Source organism: Calonectris borealis, chromosome 14 (assembly GCF_964195595.1).
Source record: "Calonectris borealis chromosome 14, bCalBor7.hap1.2, whole genome shotgun sequence".
Taxonomy (NCBI): domain Eukaryota; kingdom Metazoa; phylum Chordata; class Aves; order Procellariiformes; family Procellariidae; genus Calonectris; species Calonectris borealis.
The window spans coordinates 21,399,042-21,426,038 of NC_134325.1; the positions used below are offsets into that span (position 1 = coordinate 21,399,042).

Consider the following 26,997-nt stretch of genomic DNA (forward strand, 5'->3'; position numbering starts at 1 on the left):
ACAGTCATTTCAAATAAGGTCCCACTAGCAGCACGGGTAATAAACTTGAAGCAAACAGCAAGGAAGAAATTATCAAAATATTAGTTATAAACAGTGACCAAAACTTGAACTAATTTACTAGTAACTCACACACACATTTGCTGAGTAAGTATTTCCCAATGAAACTGCTCACTGTTGTGGTCAATGTTTTACAACAGAAGCAATGTAACATCGATGACAGACTAGCAGACAGTAAAAGCAGGGCAAGGCCAAAATTAGTTAATAGCAATAATAATAAAATTACAGAATAAAACCACTAAAGTCACATTAACTGTAAGACAAGTTTCAACTAAGAGCGAGCCTGTATTTGCTTTTAAAGAAGTTTAGTCACTTACAGACTCAGCAAAATTTTAACCTTATTTAAACCTGTGCAAAGTAATAATGGATTTTTAGCAAAGAGCTGAGCAACAGCTAGTCAGTGTCCTTAATAACTACTGGCTGGTAACATAACATACCGCCAGAGGAAAGCAAAGCAATTCCAGGCTTTTCTATTAGAATTTGGAACGACAACAGTACTAGCAAATAAAAATGAAACATATGATTCAGTCTGACTGCAGCTAGTCAGGAGTATCATTTACAAGGATGCCTGGAAAAAAAAACAGGGTGACATGAAACAGTAAGAACATAAGAATAAATTGGAACTGAGTAAGTATTCCTCAGTGGTGAGGAATAACAACAAAAAACGGCAAGACAGACCTGTTCATGCCTGTGAAAGGGTCAGAACTCCACTCCCTCCAAGCAGGACAGGCAGCCTGAAAGAAACCCTAATGAGATATTAGGGCCCTGCGTAAGGGTTTATACTGAACCCCCAGGTTATGTCAATGGGACAAAAACTCACATTGCTGCTTACTGATCTACTGCGGACACATTCCAGCTGCCCACTGAAACAACAAGCCAGGCAAACAGAAAAAGAAAAAGGAAAAAAAAGAAAAAAAGAAAAAAGAAAAAAAAAAAAAAAGGATAGTTTTGTGTTCCTAAGAGAGCTTGGCACTGACTTTTGGGGAGGCTCCAGGAAAGCCAAGTAGAACAAGAAATGCTGGAGCCAAAGGAAATCTTTGATTAGCTGGAAAGGGTGTGATCAATATTAAAAACTTGTTTGCAAAGCAAATGCCCTACTCCAACAGAAGGCAGATCCTGACACCTCTGAATTCCAGCCCCACTTCTTCAAGCTCACTTGGCCTCTAGATACAAAACATTTTTTTTTAAAAACATGTTCCTTCTCTCATCGGAAATGATTTTTGAAGCTACCTGATGAGCATGTGATGGTACTTGCACAACCTTTTTAAAATACAGAGCACCAAACATTACTAAGATGTCAGCAAGAAGGACCTATCTGAAAATGAACAACTGGGGACTCTAACTTGAATCTAAATCTGAAAAGTAGCCAGCTGTCTGACAGAACAGGACAATTACGTCTCACGGTTTAGTATCTCTACATTTGCTTTTGGTTTCAAAACATGCTGTTGCCTGAAGAGATGACTGCAATCACTGGATTGCGTAACTGAGGGAAGGTGAGCCTCCTTCAAAATCTCGAGCACTTTCTTGGCACTCAAACTTGATTTGCAGTGATGTAAGTATACATACAGGAACACAATGCCTTTGTTAATAGCGTCAGGTTTGCTGTTCTCCCTTATCTCAAAATATTTTACCTCAACTGCTGCATTTCTGAGAAGTCATACAACTGTAAAAGCCAGGGCAAAATTCTCAGTTTACTAAAGGACAAGAATATGGTAAAAAATAACATGCTTTATTTGGAAGTACCAATAGCATGTCTTTCTAGAAAAAACATCATCCTCAGTTTGCTGCCACTACACAAAGTTGTGTATGAAGTTTCAGTTTATTGCAGAAAAAACGTTCAAAGCTCTTATCATCCAAGAAAGTATTTCAAAAGATTAAACAAGATGAATTCACTCCACATCTGTAGGATCTAAGAAACTAACAGCTGGTACACAACTTCAGCAAGTCACATCATGTCCAGCAGAGCAGAGACTAAACATCAGAAACACCAACTCCTGATCATTTGATCTAAACAAGAACTCTGACTTATCAACTCATTCAAGAACACTTCACTGCAGTGTCTAACCTAGGCTGAGACTAACTGAAGGCTAGACGACAAGGTGAAATATTTTTATATTATAATAATTTTTCCTCAGCCTAGAAGTCTCATTAAATAGCACAATGATTTGATTTCACAAAAATGAAGTGCATTTCCTGTAGTCAGCGAGAATTCTAAAGAACACCACAAAGGATTTTATATCCACATTAAACTGGGATTTAGTAACTAGAAGTCTAAGTTACTTACCTGAAAGAGTATGAAGATGAGGAAGAGCTCATACACAACGCTGACACACAGCCAAAACCTCCAGTAAGCTACAGAAACAGGCAAACAGGATGTTAGCAAGCTTTCAAACAAAACAGCCATCGATTATTCATTTACTGTAATATAACTAAACATTTCAAGAAGAGATGCTCCCACCAAGAAATTATAAAGCCCAGCATTCAGTAATGTGTTCACCATCCTTCCTAAAGAGTACAACCAGAAAGGCTCCTTAACTACCAGACAGGCTGCTATGTAAATTTGCCAGAGTTGCTCAGGCAATGACCAGGATATGTGAGAATGGGCCAGGATCCATAAGAACGCTTCAACCCAATGAACTAAGTATTTAAGAATTAGAAGGAATGATACATGCCACTTGCAATGCTTTCTAGCAGTCCACGGATTAGGAACTATATCCTTCCTGAGCTAACCTAATTTCTTTCTCCATGATCTCACATAACCTGACCTGTCCAACTTTGGTTTTCCCAGCCCTATCATGGTTAACATGCTTTGCCAACTTCTGCCTATGTAGTGCTAAAACAGTCAAGACTAAGACCGGCAGGAGGAACCACTGCTTTTAGTTTGCCCATCTTTTTCCCCAAAGACAAAGTTTTTTCCTCAAGGGGCAGAAAGCATTTCAAAAACACCAAACATATTTTCACTTTTACTAGGAATTAAATAAAAAAAAGTACCAAAGGTTTAGCAGGTGCTAGATGCAAGACCTATGAGATCAGCTGAAACTCTTAATAATAAAAGAAACATCATGCAGAACTGAGCTGCTTTAGGGTCTGCAGTCGTTTTTCACCCTCCCAAGATGTGTGATTATAGCTCTTCTCAGACTGAAGCAACATCTAAAGGGTACACAAATTAAAGTATTTGTACATCTCCAGCTCCACCATTGTCCCCTCAGTTCTTGTGAAAGACTCAGTCCTCAGGTAATAGGCTCTCTGACTGTCCTGGATACAAGCTTTGTGGTCCATGGGCTGCATTCATGCCTTTAATTCATCCTACTCCACCCAGAGACTGGTTCGGCCTCTATTCTGTAAAGTGATTTCTGGGCTCTGAAATCTCATCCAGCGTTTTTGTTAACTCCTATACGGGAGGAAGCCGATTAACGCAGAGCCAGTGTGCGTACAGAGTGCTCCGGCATTTTTTCCTAACCACATCCAAAAATTTACACAAGGTAATTCAGCAAAACTTGACTCATTCCAAGTAGGTATTTAAATCTCTCAGTAACATCACATACTAATCACTCTGGAATGATTTTAACAGACTTTCCTTTAGGTGTTTCCTGTTTACACTTATAAAACAGAGCTCTCCTTCCATGGTTCCATCTAGGTGATAGTTACAATTGGGTTGGGGCAAAGAGGAATCAAGACAGTCGTTCATATGGTTGAATGGAGACAGCAAGCTATTCCACCTGCATGAACATGGTTTGCCATGAAGTGAAAAAACCACGAACCTTCAGGCCTGGTCTGGGCATTTATCTCTATTAACTCCAAGGCAACTTAGGTATGTTAATGCAAGAACTAAACATAAACTCCAGGCTTGCAAACATACTTGTTTATCAGCTCAGAACCTGAAATCAACTAGCCATGGTGTTGCAGAGCTTCGTAGAGGCTTGTTTGCCCCCTGAAACAAAGATAAATGTCATCTTTGCCCAATTCAGCCTCAAGGGGGGAAGAGGGGGAAATTAAAAAAATCCACATTTTTAGAAGAAGTCTCTGACAGCATGCTTCTGACACAATCTTTAAAATAGACTGAAATGTGAGAACGTGTAACCTGTTTTCAGCAAAACTGCTAAATTAATTTCATCAAAATGGCCTACTTTACACTTCCGGGGGGGGGGGGAAAAAAGGCAGGTGTAGCCTGGATAACAGTAAGTTCAGAACTCTGTAACAGCTTTCACTGGAAATTTGGAACTTTTAAGATTTTCACTTAAAGTTTACAAACATAATTGCCATTTCTTAATTATGCAATACAATGAAGTGTCTTCTTAGGGGTCAGTCATTAAAAAAAAACCCCAAACCTCTAACCACACGTTATGAGGTGGTTTTGCCCCTTGGTCTCCTTGAGGGAAGGAAAAGCAGAGGTCAGCCTACCTTCTCCTTGGTGAGGCAGTAACTAGTGTCTCTCGTGCAGCTGTCCTTACACAAAAGTTGTAAAATCCATTACTTGAGACTTCTGCCTTCCTTCAGATTCGATTATCTTTCAAATCCACTGGCAAATTTCACTTGGAAGGACTGACCGAGAGTGTGCACGCACCCTCCTGTCTTTCTAGAATGCAGCTTAGGAAAAACAAACAAACAAAAAAACCCCTCCATTGGTCAAAGGATTATTTGGAAGAGAGGAACCTCTCCTCAAACCAGCACCACTGTGCTGCTGAAAAATACTTCAGCCTTTTGAATGTGAGTCTGCAGGATAGAAGTACAGTGGTGACTTTTTTAAAGTTTGTGTTTGATAAGGTGTTTTCTATCCTTTCCTATAATGAATGCACACCTTGAAGAGTAAAAGCACTATGTTCGTGCCGGAAGTAAGAATTAACCTTTCATTACCACACTTCTCCCCTAAGAACTGAGCATTGTTTCCTTCAAACATCACCTTGAGACTATGAGCCTTAAAAATGTTGAGGTTTTTCTGACCTATAAAGCCTTGTATGACAGATTTTACACTACTCACAGACGTAAACGTGGCAGACTAGTTCTGAAACTGATGTACATACAGATCAGAAAGCAGAAAAATCTAAATCCTTATCTGAGCTTTTCTTCTCCTACAGACATAGGGTTCTGACCACAGATGATCTGTAGCTGCTGAATACGCTGAGCAATACTTCATAATAAAAAAATAAGATCTGTTTACAATTCAGCGTGCTTTCTCCACGGCTGACATAAGTACCCAACACGTTTTGAAGACTACTTTTTAATCTGTATGTGTACACCAGAAACAAGATGTTTTCAAAGCTGTACAAACATTGTGTTATCTCTCTTCCTGGACTGGCCTCAGCTCTAGCTATAAAGTTATTTTTGGCATACCTCTAATATTTGTTTTCCTTAAATGCACTTGTCACCATGAACCTCCCTCAAATTAGGACTATCCTTTTGATTAAGTAGGCTTCAACTAATCATTTACATACCCGATAGTTTAATGATTACTATGCTCAAACACTAAACTGTTGCCATTGTAGGGAGATTTGCGAACACAAGATGAACACTTAACCAGAGATCACTGCCTGGCTGAGTGCACAACCAGCCACTTACCCCTATTTATCAACAGAGGTTTGAGTTTGACCCATGCCACCCGAAAGGCTAAATGAGTAAAGAAAACAAATCCTAAGTTATTTGCCCAAGCAAGGCACTTATCTTAGAGCTGCTAAGTGGGTGGAAGCTATGAAGTGCGAATCAGAAGTTGCACAGGACATGAGCAGGGAGAACTGTCTGGTCTGAGCAGCCACATGAGCCTGGGCAAGCATATGTCTGCTCCAATTACTGCTCCAGAGTACAAGGTTTTCCATAGCAAGCTCAGGTTCAAAAGCACCACCCGTGACCTGTGAGTTGCAATGACGAGGAGGTGGGACAACTGAGAGAGGGACAGAGGCAGGCGAGCCCTTCAGACTAGTCCTAGCGCTGCGTGCGCAATTTTGTATTTCTAAATGTAATGCCTGAACACATTAAATGCTATGTTAAGACAGAAAAATATGAATTAAAAGGTCAGCTTGTCTAAACCCCTCATTTATTCCACCCAGTCAGTGAAAAAGCAGCCAATTAGTATCACTATCCCGATAGTCCAATACACTTATGCAAAACCAGTGGTGAGTATTCCACCTTTCTGAATTGTTAAAGGAGTTGTCAGAAAGGGGCAGATCACATACTGTTCCCTGGATAAAATTCTAATGAACTTTGCAGAATTACAAGGCAACCAGCTGCTCCACGCAGTTCCATCAGCGGCCTGTTTGCCTGTGCCTTCTACCCAGGGACAGGGACAGAAGAGATCCAGTTCTTACCTGCTCATTTCTAGCTACTTCAGCCCTCTAGCCTATGGGCTAGTTAGGAACTTCATACTTTACTCTCCAAACTGCTTGTGCTGTCAGGCATGATGTATTAAGTCAAAATAACTATGTCAAAGGTTGGGAATATTAAAATGCCCTATTTCTTAAGGCATTAATAACTGTCATGGAAAATTTCTTGAGAATTACAGTGTGGGCATGTTATCTTGATAAAAACAATAAAGCACCATCGAACCCTTGCAAAACCAGGCCTTTTGCATGTTCAAGCCTGCATAAAAGGAGTTGACAATAAGAATGAAGAATATCTTTTATTTGCAAATACTAAAAAGTCAGCATACTGATGCTGACTTTATCCATAATTAATTTTATCATGAAACGCATAACACTCCCCAAATGTGGACTAATAAATGGACCTTCAAGCAGAACTTAAGATTTGTCCCCTCTAAAATATTGTTCCTTGGGGATAAGGCAGTTTTCCTCTTTTGCTAGAAGGTTTGGATGGAACCAAATGAAGGCCTTGAAGCCAGTGATTTACAGGAAGGAAATGGAAAATGGGATAAAAAGCAGGGTAAGTTTGTAAAGAAGTCTTGCCTAAATAGTCATACATACTTATTTTCATGATAGTTCTACATTTCTGAATTACAGTAAGGCAACTGGTGTAGGTCCAAGTGGCAAATTATTAGCTAAACTGGAGAAAGGGCAGGGGGAGGGGGAAAAAAATCAGTAGAAAGATGGTAAAGCTGGATGAGCCATTGGCTAAAGCTGACATTGCCGGTAATACTGAAAGGAAGGCCAAAAAAAAAAAAAAAAATCACCAGTCTGGATGGATACCACTTGGTGGCTAAGATCAGTTTCATTAATGGCCTTAAGTGAAAAGTAGGTTAATAACACAAAGCACAAACAACAGCAGCAGGGAAGACAGGGACAGTAAAAAGAAAATCAGATGATCTCCAAGGACTAGAGTAATATAAAAGCTCATAATACAGCTTCACACTTAGGAACCAGTAAGTTTTCATGTTAGCTCATCAGCTGAAACAGAAGGATTCGGTATTATCTGCCAGTCACCGAGCCATCATTGTAATACAGTCATGAAAAAAGCACATGCAATATAAAGATAACCATCAAGGTACTGCCAGAGAGATACTGAGAAGCATTAACGCTGTCACAAAAAAACATTAAGTGCTCTCACATCTGCAATATCCTGCGGAGTTCTGGACAGACAGACTTCTTTTCAAAGAAGAAAACTCAAAACACACAAAGAGAGGAACTACCAAAACCTTAGGAGGAAAGCAGACTTATATTGAGGGGGGAGACTAAAAGCAAAACTTGTTGCTTTAGCAAAACCAATGGCAAATTGGTATATATGGGTTGTGTATAAATAAATCAGATAAACACAGATTAAGTAGAGCTATTGAAACAGAAAAACATTAGCCACAAAAAACAAGCCAAAATGTAGAACATCTCTGAGCTGGTCATAAATAAGTACGCATATACTGAATAACAGGGCTCCAAAATCACCCGGCAGAAGCAGGGCCTGAAACCTAGCTACTTTTAAGATACAGCCTGAGGAGTTCATGTAAGAGATCTGATGTGGCTGTATGTGATTGTAGTGACCTGACTGACCCAAAGGCTTCCTTCTGCCCTATAAATGGAAGCAGCGCACACCAGTGGCCTGCGCTGCCCCTTCCTTTGAGATGAGATCTTTCTCCTGGAACAGCACCACGAAGCTAAGGTCAGAGGCTCGACTGCCTGACGGGGACTTCCTAATACACCCCTCTGTAACTGGCTGCAATGCCATGCCCTCTGCTGCCTGCAAGAGCCTTCCCACAGGACAGGTATGGAGAAAGACTGCCATTCTCCCTTAAACAGGCACCCAGATGTCTTGCTGTGACCGTGGAAGTATCCACTATCCTAGCGAACTGCTATAGCCCCTGAAAACCACGCTTCAGAAGATCATCCCATCAAACAAGCTAGAGGAAAGGTGAAGTTAAGACAAAAGATAACATGAATAGACTCGGTATTTGAAGTGATTGAACACATGGGAGCTTCTTCCATCACCCTGTTCATGGACGATTTGATTCTGCTGAAAGATACTCAGCTTCAGTCCAGTAACTGCTGTTTCCAAGACAGTACCACACAGAGGTGGTAGACCTTGGCTCAGTCTATGCTAAAAGTTTTCAGTAGAGATCTCTGACCTTTGGACTTTCCCCATCCAATTTGTACTACTTTGTCCTAGGGAATAAAAACGACTTCCCTCCCAGACAAAACCACTGGATGTTCTAAAACTGAAAGCACTCAAATATCACTGTTGTCCTTTAAAAGGAGTAATTTGTCTTATAGGAGGAACCAGAATTAACTGTAACAGGAACGAAAGACTAAAAACTGCTATTTAATAAGACCTCAGAAGTGCAAACTTCTGAATAAAACCTTAAGTTTGCAAAGGTATGCTGTGGACATTGCTCTAGAACAACGTCTGCTTTATCGAGGTTTTTAACGTGTCTGCTGTTTCTCATATAGAATAGCATTCCTAAACTGGAAGGTTAAATTTTTAGCATAAATACTTATAGCTTTATTTGATTGTAGGAGAGCCTAATGCTTTCAGGAATATTACATAAGCCTATATAAATTCCCTTAATTCTTTCTCAATGATTCACATCTAAAAACAGGCAAAAGATCAAAGATATTAAAATATTTTCATACTTCACCTGATACAACACTACATCAAAGAGGTTTTGTGTTGTGCTTTCAAATGCTTTCAAGACTTACAGTCTTACTAGAAATCTTTAAAATCATAATCAATGGCTTCTAATCTACCAGTTATTGTGGATAATGGACATACAGCAAAGGGAGCATAGTGCTCCAGCAACCGGATACACGGTCAGAAATGCAGTCCTATTACAGAAAGGAGGAAAAAAAAAAAAGAGATAAACAAGGGAACTGAAGGTTTCAAGAATCTGGCAGTTCACACAAAGCTTTTTACTAACAACAGGAATCCAAAACAGGGAGATCCCAAAAAAAAAAAAAATCCTATGCTACATGCAGACTGAAAGCACAGAAGAATCACTGTGCTGTTTGGAGGCTGGGAAGGTGGAAGCTGGGAGGCTACATGATAAGTGTGCAGTGTTAAGGAACCTATATTATTACTTAAATTACGACTTACCTTCTCTACAAGTAACACAAATATTTATGTTCACCATAAACCATGCAATTTATCAGAAATATCTGAGTGACTTAAGCAACTTAAATTACCTGGATGAGGTCTTGAAAATGGTCCATCTTTAGCTTGTGTAACTCCAAAACATAAGAAAACCAAAATACTGGCAACAATACCTCTGAAAGTGAAAAACAGAACAAACTGTTTATATTGCATCATCTTCCTAATGAAACTGTAAATTATATTCTTTGATGTAAAAAATGTCTGGTCTGTTTCTTAACTAGTAAACATGTCAATCAAATAGATGCCTTTTGGAGATTCTATTTCAGGGAAACGGGTATAAATTCCCATACTTTTAAGCGTGGTTTCAGGACAGACTGTCTCAAACCCCAAAGTTTACCCATCCACCCTTCTCCCTTCCTCCCCACTAACTGCGTGCTTCCATTCCTTCTGTTTTGCTGTCATTTACTAGTAGCCAGCCAGCCAGGCAAGGAGCCTGATCTGGCTGAGAACTCATCCAGCAAAAACAAAACAAAAAGAGCAGTTCCTTGATCCACGTGATGAGCCTTCCCCTGCAGATGATCGTGAGATGCACAATAAGTCAGATGCTTCCCTATGTCTTTTAGAAGCTGTTATGCTCACTTTGTCAGAAAGACACTTAAAATTTAGCACCGAGAGAGCTTCTCATTGCTCCAGTAAAATTTCAATGAAATTTAAAAATGAACTGTTGAACTTGTCACCACTCCAGAACATTTTCATAGTCAACTAAAAACAAAGAGCTTATAAAACCAGACCAGCACTGGTGCTATTTCAAAAGCTGGAACTATAATATAGAGCCTAACAGAACGTAACAGAGACATTAAAGAAAAATAATAATTATCAGACCATGAGCCCAAGTATACCTAAGACCCACAACCTCATCCCAATACCCTAAGCCCAGACCTGCACTGTTTTCTCATCCCCAGCAAGGTAAGACCTAAATAAGGACTGCCACAGTCCTGCTGTCTGCCTCCTTCCAGGAGGCAGCGTTCCTGCACGTTACCAGAATGAGATGGTGCAAGGACTGATCCAGCTGAAAACTAACCTAGGAAAAAAACAACTCATATTCAGTTGGCTCAGCTCACCACTCTCACACGGAAGGAACATAGCAGCCCCCAGTTAAAGCTAAACCGTCAGCTTAAGCCAATGTGGAATTGAACCCTTAGGAGCAGCCAGAAGGCTCCAGGAAGAGATCCTTACTGATCAAACAGCAAACTAAGCAAGCCACATTCACGATCCAGGATTTGAAACCCACTAATTACATGCAGCATGTTTTTCAATAAAGTTTTGTTTTGCAAGTAAAAGAAAAATGAGAAAATGCAAGTAACTCATGTCTGAATGCCTGAGCCTTACCGTCCTTTAGTATGCAGAACAGACCTGAAGAGACTGAGGCATGAGGTCTGGCATTTAATTTCAAAATACCTAACATCAACTTAAAATTCTTCAGAGATTTTAAGTAATTGAGATTTTAAACAACTCACGTGCACAAACCAGCATTTCTTTTCAGGCGTCACCACTTGTTTTTCATGAAGACAAGACCCCATGGTCTATACTTGGGCATGTTCCTTTAGTCTTAATGGATGAAACGGTATAATGCAATCCAAAAATGCTCTTTTTCCTACATCCGAACTCCCAATAGAACTTTCATGCTTCCTCATAATACCTGCTTAAGAGCTGGCTGAAGAGATAGATAATTGAGAAATACCTTGCTACACGGCAGGGTAAGTGTAGGCCGTGTTTGCAGTAAATGATGCAACTCTTGACTGTAAGTAAAATGGTCCTGTTTGCAGGAGCCAGAGAAATACCTAATAATTTTGCTTTTATTGAGAAAATGGTACATATCAAAAGCAATAGTAGACTATTTATACTTTAAATATTTCAAAAACTTCTTTCAAAATAGAAAACAAAAGGATTTATGAAAACTATTTTGCGACATTCACCTCTGAGTATAAAAAGTTTGTCCTTCCTGAAAATAAAAATGGATTTTACTTAATAGATATAACTCAGCTATTTTGCTTGCTTTATGACACTGGGAAGCACAACAGAATTAGCTACTGAATGAAACAGCAAACAGATAGTTCCATCATGATTTTCAAAGATGAAGATGCCAAAAAAGTTTCCAGCTGATCTCAAATAATGAGAATATTCTGCATTTTGAGTCACTAGTCTGTATTTGGAAATACCAGGACTACAAATTTACATTTACACAGAATAGTCTGCACTCTGTATCACATAACAATACACATCTCTCTGTTCGCTATCATTATGCTCAGCCATGAACCAAGATGTCCAAGATCATTGTTTCAGGCCTTGTGAGGGTAATTTTCCCAAAGCCGGAGATGACCTGAATCTAAATCACCACAGGAACTTAGTTATGTTCCTTTTTCTAAAATCCACTCTCAGCCGAACAGCAGATGCAGCAGCTGCGCTGAAATAAGCTGGAGTTACAGCTATGTTATTTTACTTCAAGTTCACCATAGAAAGTTTTGAAGAAAATCACAAATTTGCATAATAACCATGCCAGCTCCATTATCTTTTTTTTTCCTGTAGTAACTAAATTTCTCCCTTTAACATCATCATATTGCCTCCTTATGAAGCTTTCAAAACCTAACCAGCAGCTTGGCCTGCTGGCTTACCACGGCTTGAGGTAAGAACTTCTCTAGGATTTGAGGGGGGGGTTTCTTCAAACTACCCCTGCAGGCAGCCTGGAGGGACACAGCTAATGTATTTTCTTGAGCTAATGTATTTTCTTGAGCTAATGTATTTTCTTGAGCAGTAGATCAGGAAGACACTAAATAGTAACGCGTGCCTACAAAAATAATTTTAGCACTTAACCAAATAACAAAGGGGGAACATGGCAACAGTTTCGTTAGCACAAACAAGCTATTGTTTGCATTATTTTAAAAGTCGATTCAGAGACACAAGACAATGAAGCTTGTCTATGAGTATCTGTATATCGTCCTTTGTTCTAGGCTTTTAACGAGTCAGCTCCCACTCCCTGTCCCTTCTCTGGCTGTATCCACAGTGGCATGACTGGTACAATCCCCTCAGTGGTATCACAAGCTGAAGAACTGGTAGACTGGCAGATGGAGGTCTAGCCTCCTTGTTTCCTTGTTTTCTCTGTGGGTGTTCAGCGACAGGAGTTGGAGATCATCAACTTGCAAATACACATACACCTAGATTTATTACTACGGCTAAGCAGTGATCAGTTATTGCCAAAAACTAGTGTAGAAAGGCATCTTAGAAGAGAAACTGTTTCACGGCTTGAAATTCAAAGTATAACCCTGATGCATACAGGATTTTTTGAACCTGAATGTGTTTTTTATATGGAAAAAAATTAACTTTTTTTCCCAAGAACCCCTGCTTAGCATTCCAAGAATTTGGGAGATGTGGATTTCTTCCACAGCCATTGTATCCAAAGGAGGTTGCTGAGTATTTATTTAGCTACCCTCAGAGCTGGAGCTCAGTCCAGTCAGCTCCTCCTGGGAAGAGGAGGAGTTGACAGCTGTCAGTCGGGATGGACTATTTCAAGGCTGCTTTGAATGCTGTAGGAACTGTGTGAATAAAAAGTCTCATCGATCAGACAGGTTTTGCAGCGCAACATCTCTTTGGCTAACGAAGTAAATTTTCAACTGTCTTTACAACAGAGGCAATCTGATCACATATATCACATGATCACATCAACATCTGTGTGTATGATCCTAATGAACTTTGACTAGATTTACATATAAAACATTTCTATAAATCTTACCGTCAAAAAAAAAATTCGTTCTTTAATTGCCCTAACGTTGCAGGAAGGAAACGGCACTCAAATGTCAGCATATAAACAGATGCAAATATAAATCTCAGCTATAGATACGACACCCCATGATCTCATAGGTTCATGCTCTAATTTGTTTTTTGTCCATCATTTCTCCTGACGACTTATTGCATGAATCCAGCCACTCACCCTGCCCTCAGCTGCTTCTGTAAGTGACTGGATGAAGCACTTTTACAGGGGAGAAGACGGGAGCCTCAGATGTCTTCCTATTGCTTTAGCTAGTCCAGGAAACACAGCAACAGCACCTAGCACAGCAATTTGTATACTTCGCTTCAATTTAATGTTCTGCTCTAAGCACCTAATGCAGTTCACAGGCATGCTGGCACCTCTCAGCAAGAGCTTGAAAATAAAGGAGGTTGAAGTGTTTGCAAGCGTGTATTTAGACTTTGCACCTAAGCACTGAAACACTGCTCCACTGTCATTGTGCAGTAGTTGGAAATAAAAAAGCATGACAGCTAGAGACACTGCTCATTGGTAACAAAACTACTTCGATTCATTAAGCAGACAAGTGTTCCCATGAAATATGTGCACGCAGCGACAGGCTCATGCAGGCCAAAATTTTAGATCAAAACACAACAGCTCTACATTAAGACTGAAAAAGATCTCAGGGTAGGATAAGGTATTTTAAGTTATGGAAGAAAAAAAAAAATCTGAAAATTTGGGATATGGATATACTTATGCATGTTGTGAGCATCTCACTCCTGCTCTGAAATGCCTCTTTTTGTTCAATATACACTTAAAGAGCCACATAAAATTTGTCAGGAACAGTGAAATACAAGAGAGCGGCAGGCACACGTATGCTAAAGAAGGTAAGAATAACGGCTGCAACATGAATTCAGCTGGAATCCGTCATGCGTAATAGTGCTAAACTTGGCATAGCACTTACCTCAAGGACCTTAGAAAAGAGATTTAATTGAGACCAGATAGGAGTTCACTGAAAATTGACTCAGCATAAGGAGTGTGCTGAACAACACAGACACTTCCAGCCATTCTGTAAATTAGGGCCAAGGCAACAGAGGTACTTAGGAAAGGCCCACAGGACTCGTGCATTATGTCTGCATTGATCTTTAGCTTGGAAAAAGTAATGATTTGGCTCAGTTTACTACTATCTCAGAATTCGGTGTGTAGCTTGAATGACTATGGCAACAGCATAAGGGTGCAGCATGAGTGGAAACAGAGATGTTTCAAAACCAATAACAAAACCAATATTTGGAAGACCACAGACAATGCTCAGGATGCTGCTTTTCAAGTATTTTTACATCTAGATATTGCAGGCAGTATTCCACAAGCAGAGATGCAGAAGTGATCAAGAACATTTCCTGGTATGATGCTGTTAAATTGATTTTAACAACTGGACACATTATTCCTTGAACTGAATATGCAGAAAGCAACTTCTATTTAATGAAAGAAAGGTTAATCTGCTGATTAATCTTCTCTGGTTTTGTTTTTATTAAAGCCGGAAAGGCTCTAATCTCAATAATAAGATATTCCACTGAGTCACCTTAGATCTGTATTACTCCCTCATGATGTGTCATCACTTCCCTTTCAGCTTTTCCCCTCCTCTATTTTGAACTGCCATTCCAGAGAATGTCAACGGAGTCTCCATCCGTTCCCTAGACTCACTTGTTACAACTGGGAATAAAATGGCATTTTGTTCACACCAAAGCCTTGCAGAAATTTTCCCAGTTCCAGACAGGGCGCTGTGTTCCAACTTGTCCCATTTCACCTCCATGCATAAAAACACAAACCCTCAGCTCGGCACATACGTGAGTGTAAATCACGTTAGCTACACCAATTGTGTAACTGACAGAATAACAACCAAGATTATCTCAGGAAATACCCTAATTCCTGCACCTCCATGACAACGAATATGGAGCGTCACTATAACCTGCGTCACTTCAAAAAATGTAAAAAAATAGGAAGAAACTCTTTGATAGCGAGGGGAAAAAAATGGCATTATATTTAAGAAACCAGACTGGTAGAAATTGGAATTATTTTCATGCTTATAGCAAGGATGCTTTGCAGTCTGTAAGCAACCCCTTAATTTTTAAAATATACTTAAATTTTTAAAAGAACACTTTTCTTCCCCCTTTTTGTTCCCTACTGTACTTCTTTAAAAAGAGGAGAATTCAACTACATTTAATCAGTTTAAATTATGGTAGAAATGGACCACACATGTAAGACTCATCTCATTCTTATTTTCCAAGAGTTTCCCTTTGGGCTACAAGTTCTCATGTTAATTTTCAACAAAAAATAATGATCTATATTGAAATCTTGAACATAATTTTACAAAAAGCACTTCAGTCAGAAAATTTTAGTCACAGCTCACATATTTTAAGAAAAAGAGACAGAATTATTGCCAAAGAAACACAGCTAGTACTTTGAGGCTTTAGAAAGAGTTTCGTATTTTGTTTTAAATCACACATGCACGGCAGCCACCAGGTATGACAGTGAGTGACACTAAACTGATTAGAAATTAAATTCAACGACCAGCATCAAAGGAGCTTATAGACTTATGCTTGGTTTTGTCACTTTCTGAGGGTTTGGGCATTTAAACAAGTTAATGCAAAGGTCATTTGAGGTAGCTTATCCACAAGGTAAAAGCGTGTACGGTAACTTGTTCACACAGCCACCCTTTTCTAATATACACCTTATAGAAACACTTTCTCAAATATTTACCTCTTTGTATTGTAGGCTGTATCTTGTGGTGTTTCTTCAAGCAAGGTTACGTAGCCCAGAGCACACGTGAGGATGAACAAGACTGTTAAGGTATGAGCTCTCCTAAAGTTTAGAAGAGAGAAAATTGGCATCAGAAAGCAGAAAAACTTCTATCTTCACCTGTCAGTGAAGGCTTAGTAAGTCTGATACATAGACAGCGGTCAATAACACTGAAGAAGTTTTATGTATTGTACAGCACAGAAAACAGAATTTACAATGGCATTTAAATTTAGTTATCAGTGCATTGTGCACTAGTATGCGACAGAACAGGTCTTGCTCATTCCCCCCCCCGGTGCTTTGAGTTACGGAAGATTTGGACAAACACTTGCCAAGTGAACAACAGCAACTTGAAAAAAAATTAGCACCAACTGTGCTAACACTTAGATCTAAAAATCTCCAGATTTCTCTCCTGGTTTGTCAGGTATATACTTGACGGTGCTGCTATACAGCTCTATTTCAAAGCCTATTAATAAAAACTGCAGCAGACTGAACAGACTCTTAAGACTAAACAAAAGGGAATTCACTCCAGACATGGGAATTACACATTACAAGAAAAACTAGTCATTTAAGAAAAAAAAAAATCTCTGAATGAGAACAGTTGCAATTGTACGAATTACAATGCTGCCTCTAGATGCCTTATTTCCAGTAATTCTTACAGTTTCATTTCATCTTAGATCTGAAGAGCAGGCACAGACTGAGGTTTGTGCCCGCAGAACTGTATGCAGCCACCTCTACACAAGGGGTTTCTGCTGGAACAACCGCGTCAGCAAAGCTCCACCGTAAAGCTTGGTGGTTGTTGTTCTACGCTGTTAAAATGTACGACCTTGCTGGTGTAATATACTGGTACAGGCAGAACATTGCTAGCGTACACGGAGTCACAAGTTCTCGCTTCCCCATCCATGAGAGTTCATTTGCTTATACTGATTTTGGTAAAGCACTTAGGAGTGAAAGAACAGAGCTAAGTACACACAGCCAGACCCAGGAGTTAAGAGGAGAACTTACTGCAGCAAGCTCATATGCATACCCATACACCTACTGATTACAACATATATAATATTCTTACATTGCCCTGTCTGCATTTTTTTTTATTTAAAGTTGAAAATTCCTTTCCTAATGAGAAGCCATTTATTGTTTTCGGTGGAAAACTTATCTGACCTCAGCTCGGAAGCACGGAAAGTCTGGCCATTTACGACCAAATCATAAAGACACGAGTTCTGGTTTAGAGGACTACACAACATCTCTTAATACAAATGATTAAAATAACACAGGTATAAAGCATCAAGCTTAGAGAACAGAAAAACTGTGAATGAAAATGACTGTATGTGATAAGTATTCATATATACTGGCTCTTTTTACATTTTCTTTTTATATTATATTGTAATAGAAGCTAGCATTACATTTCCATGTTATGCCAAAAGACCAAAGTTTGTATATATTCAAGTTGTACAGTGCATGATAAACTGGAGATCACCAGGGATTTCTAAGAAGTCCACTGACTTACCTTCAAACATCAAACCCAGTAATCTACCTGAAATTGCCCTGAAAGTTAAGATAAGCGTTACTTCGAACTACAATTTCATCCTAATCCAAAACACAGCCACTTCTCACAGCATCCTTTTAATCCCACTGGAAAACACATGCAATACCTCATAAGCAGATGCAATCCTCTTCTGCCACTGCTAAAAAGGTGTTCGGCATTTAACACTATCCTTCCTTGCAGTCCAGAGGACACAGACTAACCAGCTCCAGGAGAAAAAAAAAAGGGAAGGACCTACAAGTATTTTCAAAATTAGCAAGGAATCAATATGTTAAAAAAAAAACAAAAACACAAAGGCTTCGCAGCAGCAAGCTTCCTGCTCAACAGATGCATTTTCCCTTTGACTTGCCTCCCAGGGTGCCAAATAACAGGTGATTCAGACATCACATCCTTAACATTCATTTAACAGTCACGTGACTCGGTGCCTATTTTGTAACCTACATAGTTTAGAAAACTAAATACAGTCCTCTCGAAGGAGGCATCATAGCAGGGGTCTGAATTAAATGCTCTAATTCACTTAAATCAGACCATGGTCTTGTTTGCTGCATTTATATATGTATATATAATTAATACAAAAACAACCTACACTTCGATCATAGAAAAAGGTGACATTAACTGCAAGGCTATACGTTATATTTTAAGCCTTGTTTTATTGTTTACTTTTTTGGAACCAGTATCTAAGAGGCTACTAAAATAAATCTAGAAATGCTGTCTTCCATCTTACCATTTCACCATCTGAACACCTATATGAAGTCAATTACTTTTTCAATGCGTTGAGTGTGGTGTAAATTGCCAAAAAAACAGTTATTAGCATGTCCTCATTTAGATAAACACATCTAGAAACTCGTCTACTAGAACAATGATGGTCTGGTTTCATTCATCCATGCAGCGAGTTTGCAGCACAGTAAACAATGGGTGTTTGAGAGCTTCATGCGCCCTGCTTTTGGTTTATTTCTGGTGCCACAACCATCAACTTGAAATTCAACAAGCTCCCCTGTTTAATGGGAAACAAGAGGCTATATATCTTATCATTTCCCTTTTAGCTCAGTTTCCATTTCCAACTGAAGCCAGATTCTCTTGTAGCAAGTTTTCAAGATGGTTAGTCATGTAAACGTATTTTCAGTCTAACATGAAATCCAGAAGCCAGGATGAAAGACTTTCTAAATCGGTTTGTCTTCTGGAAAGAGCAAGTTGGCAGGTCTAACCAGAAAACTGCAAGTAGTGACAAAGAGATATCAGCTGCTAGAGGTAGCAGAGCATCATGCAAACCTACCTGTCAGAGAAGAAAGGAAAAAAAAAAAGGCAAACATAGATACACACCGTATCTTTCCACAGCTTGAGAGTTAAAAAAAAAAATAGAAATCCACAGTCATATGGACAAGACAAAATGTGAAGCTGTTACAGTAGCCAGAAAAACAAATAGCATACAGAAGTACTTGTACGGGTGAAGTCAAGATGAACTAAACCGCATAAAGAGGGATTATTTTCGTCTCCACGTACACTTTAAAATAATACAGCAAGAGGAAGACAACACAGCTAAGAACATCCCCAGCAAGGTAAGCATTACAGGAATTATGCAGAAAGGCTTATGTTCTCCTAGCCTGGAGTCTGTGGAGACTGAAAAGAGCTAAGCTAAGCAGACCAGATATCTTCCCCTTAGAATTATACAGGAGTTTGGGCAATACACCAGAAGCAAGAGAGGGATACAGACTACAGCCAGTTCTAGGACATTTTATGTCAAAAAATCTGAGCAAGCAGTGCCTAAAAGTATACACATACAAAAATATGTAAAGCCAGGAAGGTCAAAGAGAATTCACAATAAATCCCAAACTACTAAAAAGCTGGAACATTAAGTAGCTTATTTTTCTGTATTAGCATTTTTCTGTCTTTCTTACATCTAGCTCTTTCCCCATTTAAACACTGGGGCATTTAAGTGAAATAATTCAAGTTTTGTTTTTATAAGAATACTTGCCCTGCTAACTTAGTTAAATACCAAGTAAGAGCAATATAGGCAGTCCAACAGGCAGCATCAGTCACTACACCTCTCCTGCACTGTAGCTACAAAGTGGGGGGCTTTTCCAGTGAATGGGATTAAGTTTGATCCTAACTTCTCTTTTTCCCGGTAATTCATTCTTCTGTCACTTTTAGAAACGGTAGGTTTTTCAAGGAAATTACTATCAGAGCTTTTCCTTTCCAAATAAAGTATATGACAAAAATGACCTAGGGAAAATTTTTAACTATTTCTTTTTTTGGGGAGGCTCAGACAGACCAGCTCCCTGGACGGAAAGGAGGGAGTAACACCCCAGCAGAGCGGGCAGTCGATGACCTCATTCAATCTCCAGCACAAACTAAAATCAGCCTAAGTAAATGGGACCACACCCTTATTATCCATTGCTTTGCATTAGTGTTCTTGTTTGTCATAAATGATGCAATAACTACATTAATAACAATCATTGAGAACACTATGCAAAGGATTTATTTATTAATCTTTTTGTCAGTTCTCTAAGAGAAACAAAATTCCAAAGAACAGCCAGTACAGTTTGCCTCTTTGGTGTAAAAAGTTACATTAATAGCTACTGCTAGAGAAAGAATCTGTCAACAAAAACAACTAGTCCCATCTTAGCCTATCATCAACTTTTTCACAAAGAATAATTTTTTTCTTTATTCCAAATAATGGTAAGGTCATAAAAGTATTTCTGAAAGACATTTTAAAAGATGAGTAAATGTCAAAGCTCTCTACCCTCCATATACCAACACTTCCATATACCAACACATCAACTGACACATGCTGGGAATTCTAAGAAAATACGACAAACAGACAGCACAACAAATCTATTACTTCAACAGCAGTGTAGTATTTAAGTTATTGTGAAGAACAAGATACAGGAAAATACAACAAAAATTAGTAACAACTTAAAACTGACCAATATTTTGACACTCAAAATCAAAATTGTAATTAACAGGGAAACGATCCTGCTTGGATATAGAGAGGTTTTTGAAGCACTCAACAAACCTTCGTCATAATCTTGATACTACATCCAAAATTAGAGACACGAAACTGAGACGTTCACATTGCACAGGGCCAAAGCAAGCTGTCAGGCCTCAACATTTCAAAAATAAGAGGTTAACTGCCAGTTTGTGACATGAGATCTCTCTCATCCACCTAGATCACAAAAAAATAATCAGTGGCAACCAAACCAAAGTATGTACTTTGTACATGACACTGCCTGAAAGCTCCAAGCATCTGCATCTGTAATGCAACAGAAACATGGCTGTTGGTTTTAAGCCATAGGCTGCATTTTAAAATCTAATGTTTAAACTCTCAGAGACAATAAAAAAGTATGTGTTCTTAGACCAGTAACAAGTCTTCAGCACATCTATAAAGGTATGCAACGCTGATTAAATTTCTGTACATACTTGTGACACTCCAAAATAGCAACGTTCATTTTCCTTGCCATAAGTTGGTGCCTCTCCTAAAATGATCACTCAGTAAGAGAAGTACAATAACACATACCTCCACAGAGAAACCAGAACAATGGATTAAAAAGCAAAGCTTCAGCAAATTTGTCATTTTCCTTTGAACGAGAAGAGAGAAAAGAAAGTTTCCATTCATCAGTTCTACAGAGTTTACAAGTTAAAGTTCCCCAAACAATCTATTTTAAATATTAAACATTTTTATATGTTTAAACCTATTGAAATCTTTGTTTCAGGTTTTAGTTTAAAACAGTTCCACTGAGACAGCATGACTTTGCATTACAGATAACACACACTTTAAGCAGGTCTTTTAAAAAAATGGCAATAAACGGGAATGGGAGGAAGGTGCCCTTATGCCACGTTTAACTGCATAAAAGCACAGAGCTATTTTTTCGGCTGATGATTTGTTTTGTAAACTGCTGTAGAATTCAAGTCCTATGACAGCGCTCTGACGAGCCAGAGTTCAAATACCAGCACAGAAGCAGCTCTCTGTAGAGAGCTCCTGCCATCCCAGTGTGCACTCACAAACTCTTTCCGTGCACAGGATACACCATTACAAGGACAGGTGATTTCCCCAGCGTGAAACTAATCCTGCACGCTCCTGGCATGCTGAGCCTTTGATTTGACCAGACAGTGAAAACTAACTTGTATTGCTTGTGGTAGTGGGGGCCTGTCTTTGCACTCCCCCATGAAAAGCACCCCTAGGTACCCCAGGCTGATTCCCACCAAGTTTTCCCCCCCTTCTCCTTAAAACTTCTGGAGCGTGTTTACGGAAAAGAAACTGATAGAATTAATACTAGGCCTAAAGCCCGCGTGGGGCATTAAACTCTCACAAGGTCTCTGCATAAAGGTATTTCTTCTATGCTTCTAGCTTGCTTGAAGGAACTATGCAATCCCTTCCTTTCAGGAAAGGGTAACGACATTCTAATAGCAGTTCTTAGGAGACAGCTACCCTTATCTGCGACAAGAGTTAATATACCCAGCCAACTAATATGACTTAATCGGATTGCACAACTATCTCCTGGATGTTCTAGCAATCGGACACTGCCAGGGCATACCTAAACACTAAAAAAGCACGGGCTGAGTGACACATCAGTAGCCTGATGCAAGATTTCTCTGCTCAAGTTAAGCAACATGCCTAAACTTGGTCAATTCTGACCAGGTAGAGAATCAGAAAAGTGGATCAGCAAATACAGAACCTCACCATGGCCCGCTTTAAAGCGGCAAGCTTTTATGGTATTAAAAAAAAAAATCCAGCAGATGTTAAGTTTCCAACAAGCTTGAGGAATGTTGCCTTGGAAGTGCTGCAGCCAACCCTCACGAGAGGGTACAGAAAAAATTCCCACCAATTTGCAGATCTTCTGTCTCCCTAATCTCTCTTTCAGATAACTCATCATCTCTTCCTCCAGACCACCTTTTAGAAAACCTCATACTGCTGTAAGGTTAGTTCTTTAGAGATAAGAACAATGTGCAAAGAATGGCTAAGTAATACTTTGCTTTGAATACCAATCCTATATTTCCAAATATGGCTGGTTTGCACAGACGTATCCTCATTTCCAAAGAAATGTCCCTGTGCTGGCCATCAGGAAAGATTTCTCACAATACTGAACAAAACAAGAGAAACATCCAGGCAGAGGCATCTATAGCCTACCTTTTCCTTAGCTGCAATTTCTATGCTTTCTGCACCAAACAGGCTGAATTAATTCCTACGAAAGCTGTATTAACCCATAGGGTCTCCTACCTACCATTTCCCTCTTTTTTTCTTCTTTTTCTTTTTTTTCTTTTCTTTTTCTTTTTTAAACTTCCTGAGCTCCATAGATATCCACTGCCGCACTATGACCTTAGTAACTAACATCATATCCACATGATGGCAATATGGAATTATTTAGTGTGAGAGACAAAGACACATCAATAACCAACAGAGGACATTAAAGCTAATTAAATTCAAATTAAAGTAAGGCTTAGTAAAAGTAATTAACCCATAAAGTCACAGCGTAATGGGGTGGCAAAGATGTATCTGGTACCTCCCAACACCTTCAAATCAAGACTGGAAGCCTTCCTGGAAGACATGCTTTGGTTAAATACAAGCTATGAAATATATACAGAAATCAGGGCTGACACAGAAATTTTAGGAGCAAATCATGCACAATATTTAACTAGATGATCCCAAACTGGCAATCCAAGACCGGGCTGGGCCAGCATGAGAAGACTCAACACGACACCACCTTCTGCTGCCTTTCGCTGGCTACTAGGAGGGGGAGCAACATTTCCTCTTCTCCTCAGAAAAGTTGCTGCACACCTCTACATTTATCACAGAGTGGAGATAAATCAATTATAGTATTTCACTGAGCTTTTTTGCTCCCCGACACAAAAAAAAAAAAGCTCCTCTCTTTCCAGCTTCACGTATCTTTAGGCATCTGTCATGGTTACTGCTCACAGGTAACAAAACCCCAGCTTCTATTGGATTCACCTTTTCCCATACAGAACAAAGTCCCAGTAGCAAAAACCTGCAAGACACATCAGCACTCACTCTTGCACAGGTTACAGAAACGAAGCCAGAGAGATGTTGTAGAAAGCTCTACGTGGGGATATTTAAAAAAACAAACAAAACCAACAAAACCGGTGGTTTTTCCATGCTAGCTCAGTAAAGATATCAGATCTACTGTACAAAAAATAGAAGTCAAAATCTCAGCCACAAAGAATCCTTTGTTTGTATTCAGAAAGCTAATTCTGTAAGCAGACAGGCAAGAAACAATCAAAGGTACTGGAAACAACACTGAACACGTTTGCCTAGAACAGTGGCTTGCCAAGCAGGCCTGACAATTTGCAGCTCTCTGCTAGTAGTAATAGATGTTTTGAAATTAGTTCAGGGATGAAGGATATAGAGAGTGCCGATCTGTTTCATAAAGCTTCTTCCCGTTTCCTTTCCTTGACATTTCCCAGTGACAAAAAGAACTGTCAAGGTACTGACTCAGCAGGTTCCAACAACGTAATTAAAACATAGTATTTTCCAGTTTCAAGTTATTAAGACTGAAGAAGTATTAAACAGCATGTAACTTGTTTTTCAAAGATTTAAAAAGAGCAGGCAGACAGCTAGAAAGTACCACCTTTCCCAAGGATTGCATTTATAGCGGTAAAATTACCTTTGCAAATTGAACTACTTTATTTCTCGCATGATTTCTGACTGTGTCTACAAGTCCCAAATTCTTGAATTTTTCCAAGCTGAGCAGGCTATGTGGGTAACCTTATCCACTAGCTTCTCAACTTCAAGGAGAAAAGGTACTTTCCATACATTTCCACGCGGGCAAAGACAGAGGCCACCTACTCTCTTAAATTTCCATTTTCTGTGACCACCTCCGTAACACACAGCACAAGAAGAGTACCAAGGGTCACAGGAAGAAAGTTGTTCCTCTGTATTATCTTTATTCTTGACCACTGTAAGAACTTAGTCATTACCAAAGGACACGCTAACACACTCAACGCTGTCATACACAGGTCAAAAGTAACAGTAGGAAAAACCTTGAAACTTTTACAAGCATTTGAACTCCTGGCTGCCAGCACGAGCAACATATGCTGCTAGGGAAAAGAAAATAAAATGAGTATGTAAGTTAAGGAACAATTCAGCAACACACTTGTCCGCACTGCCCTCCTGGAGGGGACTAGCCCACAGAAGGGAAGCTCCTTAAAGAGTGGTGGCACATTTCCACTTTCAAAAGAACAATCCATGTGGACAAATTAACTGCAGTTACAGCCTTTATTTTAGGATGACAATCCTGTACCAGTGGCAGACTGCATGCTGGCCCCACACCCCCACAACAGGAAAAAGGTGCAACCAGGTGAGATTACACAATAAAAACAGCATCACAAAACACCTGGCAAGAGCCAGACAGTAAGAAAATGAAGTTTTACCCATTTTCCATTTATAAGATCCGCAGACCTCGGCAGGATCCAGTTATTCAATCGTTCACTCAGCCTACATGTGGCAACACTAAAGGGCTCTCCAAGAAAGTTCCTCTTGCCCTCAAGCTGACAATGTCCCTCGGCTACACTTGCGCGTGCCAGGCTTCTGCAGAGACCACCCTGCCACCCAGCAGCATCTAAGTGTCTCTTAGCAGTTTGTACGGGCAGAAATATCAGCTAGAATCAGCGGCTTCATCAAGACCAACACCCCCCGCTCCACTGCTGCCCAGATTGGCAGGGTGAGAGCCAAGCGCCCTCCCCCTCCACGTCCCCCTTAATGTCAAACTCGAGCCAAATCGCTGCCCTCAGCTCATATTCCAAACAAGGGACTTGAATGTCAGCTTGGTTTCCTTAATTAAGAAGGACGTGCATTTAACACACACAGAAAAACTATGGATGTACACATGTGTGCTGAAGCGGATTTCTGGAACAACTCCAGCAAAGATGGGATTAGAAGCACTTTTCTAGGTACAAACACATCTCTTCCTGCGAGGACCAAATTTAACAAAAACTGACTTGCCCCATCTGGCCTAACACAGACAGTCATGGTTTTCTGCACTGACTTTCTGGACTGAGCATGCCACGAAACACCTGACCAGCAGAACTTAAGCATAACAACTTTAGCTCTCTAGCAGGATTACACGAAACGACATGGACAAAAAAGGCCTCTTCCAAGACTGAGGGAGGGGGAAGAAATAGGTGGAGTTCATATAAACGATGCTGATAAAACAGCCAGAATCAAGCACTGAAGCTTCCCCGCAGACCGTGGGCTCCCGAAGTGGGAGGACACCTCCCAAGCGCTCACCTGGTGAGATAAGCCGCCTTGGTTAGCAGTAAGAGTACTGCTCGAGGGTTTATGACCAGGACTGAGAAAGGAGGTGCCACTGCCAAAAGCCAGTCCTAAATCACTGTTAAATTGCCAGGAAACAGTAATTAATAGCACCACAATACCAGGAAAAACATCTTTAGACACAGCCTACGGTTTCTCAATTTCAGCACCGATAGCTGCTGCAGTGAAGCAAGAGCAAGGTAGCTGGCAGATAACGCGCAGTAACTTTTCATTTTTCCTCCTGGAGCCCCAAGCCCGATAACCCATTTCTCAGCAACTCCCCACAGCCCTGCGGGGCCGCGCTACCTGTACTGACAAGCGGCGCATCCCCCAGAGGCGCCGGAGGAGTTAAAGGCCACCGCCGCCGCCGGCGGAGCGCCGCAGAGCGAGGAGGGGAGGGCTGCGCCACGCGGGGAGCCAGCGGGGAAAGCTGAGGGGAACCGGCAACCACAGCTCGGTGCGGAGGCCTGCTCGCCACAGAGTGCCGGTGGGACCGCGGCCCGGCAGGCGAGGGGGCGGGTGGGAAGGGGCCCGGCCGGGCCCCGGCGCGAGGGGGCGGCTCTCACCAGAAGAAGGTGTTGGTGCCGTCGTCGTAGACCTCGGACTCGGTGCTGCGGCGCAGGCCGGGGCCGTCCCTCTCGGCGCCGGGCGGCGGGGGCCGCTCTGCCGCGGCGGCGGGGGCGCCGCCGTTGGGCTGCGGGGGCTGCTCCTCCAGCGCGGCCTTGCCCAGGGCCCCGCCGTGGCCCCGCCGCTCGCCGCGCCTCATGGCGGCAACGGCCGCGCAACGGCCGCGCACGCGGAGGGAGGGGGGCGGGCGCGCGAGGCGCTCAGCCGGCCCCGCGCTCGCGCCGCTCCGCCGGGCTCGTGGCGGGGGGAGGGGCGAAGGGGGGTGAGGAGGGCGGGGCGGGGCACGCCCCCGACGCGACCCTACGTAGGCGCGGAGCGCGCACCGCCTCGCGCGGTCGGCGCAAGCGCACGAGCGCTCCCGGGGGAAGGGCGGGGTGAGGCAGGGCGTCTCCCGTTGCCGTGGCAACCGCCCGGCCCGCCCCGCGGCCGTGGCGGGTGCGCCGCGGGAGGGAGCCCCGCCGCCCTCGCGTTCCCCCTCAG

General features: G+C 41.0%; 1 protein-coding gene across 2 annotated transcripts in view; it reads right to left on the minus strand.

Annotated features, from left to right (window-relative positions):
* PTDSS2 (phosphatidylserine synthase 2) overlaps nucleotides 1-26,656 on the minus strand; it is a 45,400-nt gene extending 18,744 nt beyond the window's left edge. Inside the window, exons 1-4 of one of the 2 annotated variants that reach the window (XM_075163682.1) lie at nucleotides 26,457-26,656; nucleotides 16,052-16,153; nucleotides 9,609-9,691; nucleotides 2,342-2,409 (exon numbers count right to left, since the gene is read on the minus strand). In XM_075163682.1, coding sequence (XP_075019783.1) covers nucleotides 2,342-2,409; nucleotides 9,609-9,691; nucleotides 16,052-16,153; nucleotides 26,457-26,656 — 453 coding nt within the window. Of the gene's footprint in view, nucleotides 1-2,341; nucleotides 2,410-4,458; nucleotides 4,645-9,608; nucleotides 9,692-16,051; nucleotides 16,154-26,456 lie in introns of those variants that run through there. The other variant, XM_075163684.1, reaches the window with a different exon arrangement.
* Between the last annotated feature and the right edge of the window lie 341 nt (nucleotides 26,657-26,997).